The 12,574-nt window shown below is 43.3% G+C and overlaps 1 protein-coding gene across 1 annotated transcript; it reads left to right on the forward strand.

Moving 5' to 3' along the window:
- The first annotated feature begins 8,025 nt into the window (after positions 1-8,025).
- Positions 8,026-9,090, forward strand: LOC147427255 (uncharacterized). Its single transcript, XM_086498909.1, has 2 exons — positions 8,026-8,311; positions 8,408-9,090. The coding sequence occupies exons 1-2, from the start codon at positions 8,026-8,028 to the stop codon at positions 9,088-9,090; spliced, it is 969 nt and encodes a 322-aa protein (XP_086355035.1).
- Positions 9,091-12,574: the final 3,484 nt, after the last annotated feature.

Consider the following 12,574-nt stretch of genomic DNA (forward strand, 5'->3'; position numbering starts at 1 on the left):
TAGGGGTGCATTATACATCAATAACAAGCTTTGGGAGAATGGATCCACAAGAAGTTTTGGACAGATTCTCACAATAATTCCCACGTTATGACTTACGTCAACATCATGAGCTTATGTGAGGGAGGCACAACATACCTAGCTAGGTACGATTGGGGACACGGGAGCGCCGACCTGGTGGGGGGGGGCGGTGGTCCCCTGCTCCCAATTGTACCTAGCTAGGTATGCAGTGCCTCCCGAGCAGAAGCTCATGATGTTATGCATTGTATGAAAAACATTGAAAAAGGCTCCCTTTTCCTACGTGTGAAAATCTCTAAATCTTCTTGTGGGAGCTCTATCACTAATCGCAATGTCAATGCATCATTGTATGCGTCGGATGTACAACTGTAATATGCAAACCTAGTTCCGTCCTAGATCATGCTAGGAGTGGAGGGTAGTGTACATCAGTGATGTTGTAACGATGACTCTTCTGATGAATTTGCGTTGGTTGGCCCAGAACTAGGCAAGTCTCTCCTCACTCTGTGTCATATTAGGGTATGATCTCTGCAATTATCTACACCCACGATTCTATTGGTGCTTGGGGATCCCGTAGGTAGCGGGCATGCCTCCACCCTACTGTCATAGTGTTACTGACGTAATTTCCAGGGTGTCTAGGGTTACATCTATCTTTGGTCAGGGTCCCGAATATTTATGCCACCATTGATGTATGGTTTGACCACCCTATTTATATTATTTTTCTTTGGTTGTGGGGGATGTTTTCCGAGGTCATAGGAGTTTGCCCTACTTCATCTTAGCTCAGGTACATAAACAAGAAGGGGGGGCATAGTCACCACCCGAAACAAGAACGATAGAAACGCAATCGGGAAAACCGGTATTTCAGAGTTTCGCTTGAGACCGAAATAGGTGAGAAATGCTACTGCACTTGGGGCTAGTATTGTAAAAATTCCGGTTCATATTTTTCTTGGAGGGATTTTTGAATATTTGTGAAAATCATTTTTCCCGAACTTATGCTAAAAAAAAACCTAGGTTTAGTGTAATCCCACCTACAAATTTTAAAATTTACCTCTAAATTTTATATTTGAAGGCGAGAAAACCTACAAATTTGAAGGCAATTTACCTATGGTGTTTCAAAAATTTAGGTTTGCCAAGTTTCTGTGGGGTTTTTTTGTTTTTTTTTGTTTTGGGGGGGGGGGGGGGCTTTTTAAAGACGGACGCAATGCCCACATAAAAGATAGTCGCTGATTTAAGTTAAAAGAATTTTCAAAAAGGTTACAAGATTAATTACCTGAGGTGCGCAAGTGGGCAGTCGAAGTGCAACGCAAGACAGCAATCTGCAGAGCGCGAGACAACACGATCTCCAAGACAGGACGACGCAGAGCGTGTCACAGCAGGAAAGACGATCTCCAGAGCACGCAGCAGAGCATGTCAAAAGGCGATCTCCGTCAGAGGACAACGACGCTCTCTCTCTCTCTCTCTCTCTCTCTCTCTCTCTCTCTCTCTCTCTCTCTCTCTCTCTTTTGCGCGTGTTCTCCTAAGCACTCTCTTTTTGGGTGGCGGGAGGCTCAGATTGAAGCTTTGCTTTCTTGGCCTTTCCCGTTTAGCTCCAGAAATTGAACTCCACTCATTTATGCCTTAAGCCTCTGTCACACTAGAACACTCGAGCTCGTCCAACTATTTGCAATTGCCTTGGGCTCGAAGTGTATCTCGAGGGATGAGGTATGAGCAACATGTTTCTCCGACGACTCCTAACTAAAAATCTCATTGTGAATTCTTTCACCCATGTGAAGGTCTTCAGCATAAGGCCATAGGACTTCATGATGCAAGTTTATGTAATTGCATTTGGAGAAAGTCCCTCTCTTTTCATCTGGATAAGATAGCCTAGAGCTTCATTTCCCACAACATAAGCATTACCATGCTCAACGTGTTTCTCTAACAATCCCTGAAGGTGCTAGCATTGGTGATTGCATCTAGAGAAAGGTCTTCCTTTGTATTTGGATAAAGCAACCCAGAGCTACCTTGCCATAGCCATGTTGGGCATATCCGGCCATCATTGTGGTCTAAGCGAAGGCATTTTGGATAGAAAGCTCATCAAGAACTTTATGTGCTTTTGAAGGGCACTACATTTCATATACATAGCAACCAAAGCACTACTAAGAATAAAATGTTTCTCCAACAGGCCACTTCCATGTTGGGGTTATCCGACAATAAACATGCTTCAAGAAAGATGACATCCTAGAGTGGATGTCCATCAAGAACTTTATATGCTTTTGTAAGGGCCTCATGTTATGCATACATGTCAATCAAAGCATCCCCAAGCACAACATCTTTCTTCAATAAACCCTAACATAGTGAATTGTCTCACCCATGTGAAGGTCTTTGCTTGGTCCCCAAGGTGCAAGATAAGGTGGATACACTTGGAGAAAGACCTTCTCTTTGCATCTGGCTACAACAGCCAGCTAGGCCTTCCTTACCACGGCCATGTTGGGCATATCCTACATTAATCAACCCATTGCAAGAGATGACATCTCCAAAAGGAGGCCCACCAAGGATTGTTCGTGCTTTTGGAAGGGCACCACATTTGGCATACATATTGAGCAAAATCACCAGTGAGAAAATGTCTTGCGTAATGTTCATTTCACATCCAAGTGTGTATATCCTGCAATCAATGTATCTGAAGTGATGCCACAGCCATAGTGTGCATATCCTACAATCAACACATTGCTCACCATAACAATGCCAAATCGCAATCATCTTATCAAAATAAGAGAGGCCTTGGGTAGTGAAATTGCAAACACAAAAAGTCCTCATAGTTAAACTCCATACAAGAAATCCATCAAGAACTCCTCGTGTTTTCATGAGGGTATCACATTTGATACACAAACAACAATGTGTTCCCTAAGTATGCATCCATCTGAAGTAACCCACCATGTTGGAGTACATGTCTGCATGCGACAAACATACACACCCGCAACACAATCTTGCCCATTACGAAAACTCTACTCACAAGAAGATTTAGAACACACTCCATGCAACACCCACTTCATCCACTCAATGCCCACTATCCATCCTGTCATCTTCTATTGTACAATCTCCACTCACCACTTCTAAGCTTTGGAACTAAACCTCCTCTCGTTAACACTATTGTATAACCAACTCCAGCCTCACCCCATAGCCACCTTGAGCTAGTGAAAATGCATGAAACTTTTTGACAAGAGTTCAAAATAAATAATACATTTAATTTGTTTTGAAGCTATTATAATATATAATTATTTCACACATAAACATTTTATCATTACTATGCTATTATGCTATGCTAGGCAAGAAAAGTGATGATAAGGGAGGACCTTCATTGGATCATCACGGGAGGACAGGCCGCAGTGATGGATGGGGGGACATGGAGAAGCCTTTGGTCTCTATAATCTTGCAGCTCATTAGAGCCAAGGCCTCAGTACCACGTGCTATTGTTCGAGTAGAGCTAGCGGCCCCCCCACTAGTGGTTGAGGCGCTCACCAGATTTGTCTCCTTCATACACCGTATGTGGGAAATTCCCAGAGACAGATATGCCCGCCTTGCACTTGAGTCCGCCTTGCAAAAAGAAGATGTGTTGCCATTATTGTAAAGCTAATGATCACTTGATCAAGCAGTGTCCTAAGTTGAAGGCAAAAGAGGCTAAGAAGAAAGAGGGTGGTTCCACTGCAAATGCTGGTTCCATTACAAATGCAACCATTGTTGAGTCTTCTGTAAAGGGAGACTATAATGCTGATGTTGATGCAGAATGGGCTTTTAGTGCAGAGTGCACTTACAATCCTATTGTCCATGATGCATGCTTGTCAGTTGTTGCAGATTCACATGTGTGGTATTTCGACAGTGGTGCTACAAAGCACATTACCTCACATCGTAAATTATTTACCTCTCTCGAGTATGTCCCTCATGGGAATTCAGTCACTTGTGCCAACAACGCCTCTTATCCAGTTCAGGGAGTTGGAAAGATTGTGCTCACTGCTGCTAATGGCAGTTCCTTCACACTTGTTGATGCACTTTATGTACCTGGGATCAAGAATAATCTCTTGTCTGTATCCGCACTTGCTAGACTTGGACTTGTAGTCAAATTTGTGGATGACAGATGTATAGTTCATGATCTCAGTTTTGGTGATGAAATTGTTGCATCTGGGCTTTTGTGCCGTGGGCTGTATAAGCTCACTTTGTATGACAAGTGTGGACAAAATTTTGCAAATGCTGTTGCAGATTCAAGGGCTATTTCAGATGCAAAACTTTGGCATCACATTTTGGTCATCTGAATTTTTCCAGTTTGCTGCGTTTGCAGAAATCTGATATGGTTGCTTCTTTGCCGCCTCTTGAAGCACCTGTCAAACATGTTTGTGGAGGCTGTATTTTGGGTAAGATGCAACGTTCTAAATTTCCAATGGATGGTTCAGTTCAGGCCACATGCAGGTTGCAGCTTGTGCATAGTGATGTTTGTGGGCCCATGCAAACTCCGTCCTTGGGCAATTACCTGTACTTCGTGACTTTCATTAATGATTACTCTAGGCATGCATGGGTATTTCCGCTTAAAGCAAAGTCCGAAGTTTTTATCTGCTTCAAACAATTTCTGGCTATGGCTGAAAATGTCTCGAAAGATACTATGGGTACCCTCCGTTCCGATCGAGGGGGGGAGTATATGTCTCATGAATTTAATGCATTTCTGGCCAGTCGTGGGGGTTTATGTAACACAGCCTCACGGTTTTGTCATAAAAGGACAAGAGGACAAAGTGTGCAGATGTAAGAAGGCTTTGTATGGGTTGAAGCAATCTCCTCGTGCTTGGTATGAGAAAGCTAACACTCATTTGGTTAAACGAGGCTTTCGTAACAGTCCAACAGAAAGCACAGTGTATGTAAAGCGTGAGGGTGATGTACTTCTCATTGTGGTTCTTTATGTTGATGATTTGCTGATCACTGGACCAAATGAGAGACATATTGCTGAATTTAAGGCTGATTTGAATGCTACTTTCAAGATGAAAGATTTGGGGCTATTGCATCATTACTTGGGTATACAGTTTAAGTAGTGTGATGGTGGTATTGCCTTGTGTCAGAAAAGGTACATAGAGACATTGCTATGTAAGTTTGGACTTGAGGATTGCAAACCTATTGCCACTCCCATGGAAACAGGTTTGAAGTTGAGTCTACATGATGCTGGCGATCTTGCCGATGTCACTCTTTACCAAACTGCTATTGGCTGCCTCATTTATGTATGCAACACGAGGCCGGATATTCAATTTGCAGTCTCACAGGTCAACAGATTTATGCATAGCCCAAGGTCTAAGCATTGGCAGGCTGTCAAGAGGATTTTTCGCTACCTTAGTGGCACTTTACATCTTGGCTTGTTTTATCCCAAGGGGGGATCATTGCGGCCAGACTTACATGCTTTTTCGGACTCAGATTGGGCTGGTTGTTTTGACACACGAGTGTCCACAAGTGGTTTTTGTTTCATGCTTGGCAGTTCATGTATATCATGGTTGAGTAAGAAGCAACATACTGTGGCCACTTTGAGTTGTGAGGCTGAGTACAGGGCAGTCTTCACAGCTACGGTTGAGTGTGTATGGCTCAGGCGCCTTATGGCTGATTTGGGTGTTGGACAGGACACTGCCAACACTATCTACAGTGACAGTCAGAGCGTATTGGCAGTTGCGAGGAACCCAATTTTTCATGCTCGCACAAAGCACATTCAGGTGCATTACCACTATGTCAGGGAGAGGCTCTCAACAGGAGAGATCAGCTTGGCTTATGTGCCAACACAGGACAACCTTGCAGATCTTTTCACAAAGGCATTGTCTCGTGAGAAGCTTTAAGCTTTCCGCAAAGCTTTGGGCTTACTCCCCTTTGTGGACTGATCCTGTCCTCAGGGCATGGCACTTCCCTTTACTCATGTGACAGCTCTCGTTCACCGCATCACTCCAGGGGGGATTTGTTACCATATACATGTGGTAGTGATGTGTGTAAACACACTAGGACCGCCGGGGCATTTTTTCCCTCTTTAGGAGGTTTTTTCCCCCGTGCATTGTATATACGCCCGTCACTCTAGGGCTATCTATCTTTCCATTGCACACTAAGTAACACACTCTCTATTGTGTGCCTTGAGCTTCCTTCGTCTTCTCCAAGCTGTGTGCATTTCTGTACATAAGGTGTACCAAGCCCCACCATCATGTGGGGAGATCAATACAAAATTTTCCCGTTGTTTTTCATATGAGGAGTGTCATGCAGCCACAAAGGACCCTGCGGGCCATAGGGTTGCATGGGCCAGGTTTGGTGAGAGTGTACTCAACATGTGTTCCTCCCGACCAGGAGGCTTGGAAAAGAAGGTTGAGAATTGGCGAAAGGCAAACGGTGCGTCCCAAGGAGGCCACCCGTCAAATACCAAGAAGCCCCGACTTACGCTAGTCGGTAGTATGCCCCCTACACAGAAAGTCCCCCCACAGCGTCATGAGGAGAAGACACCTGATTATATTGCGGACCTTGAAGCTATGGTTGGGAGAGTCCCTCGGACATGTGTCGGGGTAGCCGATAGGCTGAAAGAGCTGACAATGTCTCTGAAGCAGAAGAAGGAAACACTCTTGAGGGCAGAGGGTTCCAATAAACTTGTCAACCAGATTATGGACGACATCAAGGAATATGAGACCCACCTAGAAACACTGAGAGAGGCCAACACTGGCGATGACGCATAAATCAATGTGATAGAAGCTGATTTGGCTGCCAGTCGAAGGATGCTACGTTGATACGGAATCAGTGAAGATACGTCATTGCTCGACAAGGAGATTCTAGAGCAACAGGTGCTGGTAGTTTTGGGAGTTTTTGGTAGAACTGTTTATGCTTGGTTTGGTTGGATTCGTAGTGTTAGGTACCTTTGGTAGAACTGTTAATGCTTGGTTTGGTGGGATTGGTAGTATTAGGTACCTTTGATAGAACTGTTTATGCTTGGTTTGGTGGGATTGGTAGTATTAGGTACTCATGGTAGAACTGTTTTTATTCTAGGTAGTTTATGGTTTCCTTTTGTCTTATGGTTTGGTATTTCTGTTACTGTGAAGAAGTTTTGGTACTTTAAGGTACTTTCTGAAAGTGCTGCAAAAGGTGTTGTGGTAGTTTTATTCTGATAGCTTTGGTAGTTTTGCTAGTTTTGGTACTTTTAGGTACTATTTGAAAGTGCTGCAAAAGTGTAATTGGTAGTTTGATTTTGGTAATTTTGGTAGTTTTTGAAAGTGCTGCAAAAAGTTTTTCTTTGGTAGTCTTGGTAGTTTTGGTTGTTTTGGTACTATTTGAAAGTTTGATTTTGGGAGTTTTGGTACTTTTAGGTACTATTTGAAAGTGCTGCAAAAAGTGGCTTCTGTAGTTTGATTTGGTACTTTTAGGTACTATTTGAAAGTGCTGCAAAAAGTGGGTTTGGTAGTTCAATTTTGGTAGTTTTGGTACTTTTAGGTACTATTTGAAAGTGCTGCAAAAAGCTTGTTTGGTAGTTTGATTTTGGTAGTTTTGGGTACTTTTAGGTACTATTGAAAGTGCTGCAAAAAGCTTCTTTGGTAGTTTGATTTTGGTAGTTTTGGGTACTTTTAGGTACTATTTGAGAGTGATGCAAAAAGCTTGTTTGGTAGTTTGATTTTGGTAGTTTTGGTACTTTTAGGTACTATTTGAAAGTGCTTCAAAAAGTGGCTTTTGGTAGTTTTGGTACTTTTAGGTACTATTTGAAAGTGCTTCAAAAAGTGGCTTTTGGTAGTTTTGATAAGGTTTGGGTAGTTTAGTTCTGCATTGAGGGTATTTATATGTTTTTGGTACTATATGATTCCCGAGTTTGGTAGTGTTTGGTAGTTTTGGTGGTTTTGGGTTCTGTTTCGTAGTACAGTACTTAGAAGTACCAGTCTCGGTATGACTTCTTGGTAGTTTTTGAAACTAATTGGGACCGCTGGTTGTCAACAGGCTGAGTATGACACTCTGGAGAAAAAATGGAAGGAAGGTCAAGAGCATATGCTATTTGTGAAGGAGATGTTGTCTGATATCAAGCTTGGGAAGAGGTTCCTACTATATCCTAGGCCCCAGGTTAATGATTCGGTAAATGTGATCCCGGTGTTTGGTATGTGTGTTGCATGCGGTGAGCCCTTGGAGTGCGCACATGTAGTCGGAACCTTCATGCTAGAGTGCCCACACCAGTATCATCCCTTGTGCTTCAGTGCTCTGTTACAAAGCAGGGATCAGTGTGTCAAGCCGGGTTGTAATATGGTAATCTCTGATTTGGCAAAGTCCTGGGCCAGTGGGCTTCAAGTTGTCAAGAGTAAGTATGTGTGCATTTTTGAATACATATGCGCACTTGCAACTCAGTGAGGTTTTCATACAAGTTAGTATGTGTTGTCTTTCTTTGTGTTTGCAGAGGAGCAGGATGCTGCAGTTGCTGACCAGCACACCACAAAGTCGGCTGCAAGTCGAATATGGGACGTGGATGAGGTGACAAGGGAGATATCAGATGTTCTCCACGATCTGAAGCAAGGTAATTATGTAGGGAAAGACAATGTGACGGGACAAAGATGTGAGGCAACAGGTGACAGCGAAAGTAAAAGTGAGGAGGAGGCCAGAGATGATAGAAAGACAGGTGACAGCGAAAGGAAAATTGAGGAGGAGGCCAGAGATGGTAAAAAGACCAAGGACAAGGAGGAAGGTAAAGTCCCTGTTGTTGTGGAGCTGGATGCGGAGGAAAGCCAGGATGATGCCAACACAAAGCTCGATGAAGCAACGGCCAAGAAGGGAGAGGAAGAACCCACAAAGGGGGGTGTTGGGGAGGGGGTGGAAACCACAAAGGGGAGTGAAGGGGAGGTCAAAGAGGGGTCGGAAGGCAACAAAGATCGGAGGGAGGCCGAGGATGAGCAGGAAAAAGTACTTGCGAACGATACTGTTGTGGACAGCATCGACGAGGGCGTTGACTCTACTGCTGCCGATGTTGTTTCAAAGCGGAGAGGTGATTCCCATGATTCCGTGACCCTGCAGAAACTTTTCTGTTTGCAGAGAAAGAAGCGCAATCGCGCCCGTGATCAATTATCCCGTGCCTGCAAACTGTAGCCAGTGAGAATCTATTGTATTCCGCACTTTGTGCATTTTAGTGACTGAGTCAACTTGATTTTTTGGCCCTGAGCTTTATCTTTTCTCTCTATCTAGTTCTGTGTTGGTATGCTACTTTTCGTTACATTACTGTTTCAGTTGTCCTCACTATATGTGCATTACAGTACCAAATTTGGTACTTTTTGTTACTGTTGAACTTGGGTGCACGTCTGTCCAATATTACAGTATCAATTTGGTACTTCTTGAACTTGCGATTTCGGATAGTCCTTATCACTTGTGCAATACAGTACCAAATTTGGTAGTTTTTGGACCAGTTTTCTGTTTAGATATGATGTTTGCACTGTGTATTTGTCCCCACTCATTATGTTTGTTGGTGCTGTAGTAAGTTGGTGGCTAGACGAGACACCGGCAAGCACATTGTTGCAGCCTGATGTGGCTGCTAGATGCGGGCGGATGATTGTCCTTGATCTTAATGGCGTGCTACTAACCAGCTGCAGCGAAATCCTTGAGCAGCTTGAGTGCCTGCCAAAGGAGCACACGCCACGGGTAGTCCATCTCGGAGGGAATGTAATTTGTCTTGTAAGGCCGGATGCGGAGCAAGTCATCCAACGGCTTAAACAGAAAGCCAGCCTAGTCTTGTGGTCCTGCTGTAGAAGGGAAAAACTGTTACACATGGTGAACGCGTGCTTCCCAAACTATAGAAGGCAAAAATATTTTGCAGGTAAAGCATGCCCGCTTTGAATGTTGCAGGACATAAGTTACGCATACCTCTTAACCTCGTTTTTTGGCATTAGCAGATATTCTCTCCCAAGAGGACTGTGAAATATGGTGGGCCCGTATGTCGGAGGTGCCGGTTGTGCCCAAACACATGGGCGATAAGCCCATTTTCTTGAAGAAGCTACGGACGCTGTGGGCAAGGCACCCGAAGTACGATGCCAGCAACACTATTCTTGTAGATGATTGTAGATACAAGTCTCTTAAAAATGACTATGAAAACTGTATGGCAATCCGATCATACGATCCCATGGTAGTAGGAACCGATTACCCGTTTTACTTGCTTGATTTTGTTTTGCCTTGGTTGCTCGGGTGGATAAGGGATCGGTACCCAACAGCGTACACTCGCAAAAACCCAGTCTTTGACATTGAAGACGATATTTCTGGGTACATTACTGATTACTTCATACAGATGGAGGGGTACTCCTATAAATTTGATCCCCCGAGGTAGCAGATTTCCATAATCATGTAAATAGTGGAATTTTGTAACCCGATACTATACATAATGGAAAACCACTTCTCTTGTTTAGACTGTCTTGGTATCTTGATCTCTACTGTTGAAACCCCTGACTAATTCTCTTGAAACCTCTTGGAGCTAACCAGGTTGACCAACATTTTAATTTTTGAGGCAGATAGCATCTATGTTTGGCATACCTTTCATGTTATCAACGTAGTTCTAGACATTGCTCAAGGTGGTCGTATCAAATACGAATAGAAAAACTGAAAAATACCAAGAAATAAAGTAAACCATAAGTGATACAGCAAGTTCAAGGAGTACCAAATTGTACCAAATTTGGTACTGTAATAGTGGACAAGAGTGCACCCAAGTTCAACATAGTACCAAAAAGTACCAAATTTGGTACTGTAATAGTGAACCGACGTGCACCCAAGTTCAACAGTACCAAAAAGTAGAGATATAGTGAGGACAACTGAAACAGTAATGTAATGAAAGGTAACATACCAACACATAACCAGATAGAGCAATAAAGTAAACCATAAGTGATACAACAAGTTCAAGCAGTTCCAATTTGGTACTGTAATAGTGGACAGACGTGCACCCAAGTTCAACAGTACCAAATAGTACCAAATTTGGTACTGTAATAGTGGACAGAGAAGCACCCAAGTTCAACAGTACCAAAATGTACCAAATGCACATATAGTGAGGACAACTGAAACAGTAATGTAATGAAAGGTAACATACCAACACAGAACTAGATAGAGAGAACAGATAAAGCTCAGGGCCAAAAAATCAAGTTGACTTAGTCACTAAAAAGCACATAGTGCGGAATACACTTGGTACTATTGACTACCGGATTCAGTTGTTCAATCAGGGCTTCTCATTGCCCTCAAGTAACATGGACGCACCTTCGTCACTCTCATCATCATGATATGGCATGCTATTGTATATCCTCTCATATGCTTTAGTAGACAACTTGTATTGTAAAATTTGACCTAGGGATCCTGCAATAGGCTCCATCGAGAAACGTATGGCCCTAAGAAGATGTGAGTAGATCATTACCGGAGATGTGTGATCCAATAGCCGGTATGTATCAGCTTTTCCTTCAACTTGGCCATAAAAAAAGCCTTCAACAACCTTCCCTCCTCTTACAATTTTGTTATGCCACTTATCCTTTTGTGCTTTCACCGTTTGGTACAACACTTCTGTGCATTTGATAATGTAGAAGTCTTCGTTTGCCTCAGCTGCTTTTACTGCAAAATTATCCCCTATGGACAGCATGCCACTTAACATTTCAGGGCATCCTTCATATAGTGGCAGGTTGGACACTTGGCTCATCGGAATCGATGTTGAATCTCCACCCTCCTCCTCGTCATCTGATTTGTCATCCCTAATTGTATCCCTGGACTCTGGCAAGGGTTTGATGCAAACATATTTCCATTCTTCAATGTGCATTCTGTTCCTGCATCTTCTCCACAACCCACGCATACACGGATCACAAAAGCATGAAAGTGATGGAAAGCGTATGGCGGTGCGGTTGTCCAGTGAATAGCCATTAGCACAATGAAATGAGCGGGAGCCAACGATGCGCTCACAGTCCCATTGCAGATTGCACTGCACTTCATTCGCGCCAATAAGCCAAAAGACTCTTTGCGTATTACACCTCTGAGACTGTTCTCTTGGCTGAAAAGTTGCTTTCAAAAAGTTGACAACATCGGCTACACACTTCATACGCCAGCCATCTGGTTTCAATTCCTCATGCGTCAAAGTTCTCTTGATGACTGCCCCTGCCCCATCATGTTCACCTTTTCCATGGCCGGATGCAGAGAAGTTATGAATCATGTGCAAGCCTGTCATTTGATAGTACCTGGCCACAAAATAGTAAGGTCTACGGGCCTTGAATTGTGAAGCAGCACCATCTGACCAAACCCAATGTTGCTGCAAAGAATGTCCTCGTTCTTTCAGCCACTTGTCATGCAGCAAGAAACAATGTGGTACAAACAATGTGTCATGCTGCTTGTCATCCGATATGTAGAAGTGCAGCGTCTTCTATGTACCACCTGCTGCATTTCTTAAATAAGTGATGTGCACAAGTATTGTGACTTGGGTAGACCACCAATGCATTGACTGAATTTCATTCTGAACTTTAAAGGAATAATTCTCCGCAAAGTCAATAACAGATACTACAACGTTGCTAGGAAAATTCTGCAAACAGTCCTTGAATTGTTGGGCTTGCGAGCGGAAGACAAAGTT

Source organism: Adiantum capillus-veneris, chromosome 24, assembly GCF_014529385.1.
Source record: "Adiantum capillus-veneris isolate H3 chromosome 24, ASM1452938v2, whole genome shotgun sequence".
In the NCBI taxonomy this organism is placed as follows: domain Eukaryota; kingdom Viridiplantae; phylum Streptophyta; class Polypodiopsida; order Polypodiales; family Pteridaceae; genus Adiantum; species Adiantum capillus-veneris.

Bases quoted from the DNA above. Each gene is read 5' to 3' on its own strand.
- LOC147427255 (XM_086498909.1), top strand. From the start codon at position 8,026: ATGTTGTCTGATATCAAGCTTGGGAAGAGGTTCCTACTATATCCTAGG. The intron at 8,312-8,407 runs GTAAGTATGTGT...TTGTGTTTGCAG, and splicing joins TGGGCTTCAAGTTGTCAAGA to AGGAGCAGGATGCTGCAGTT.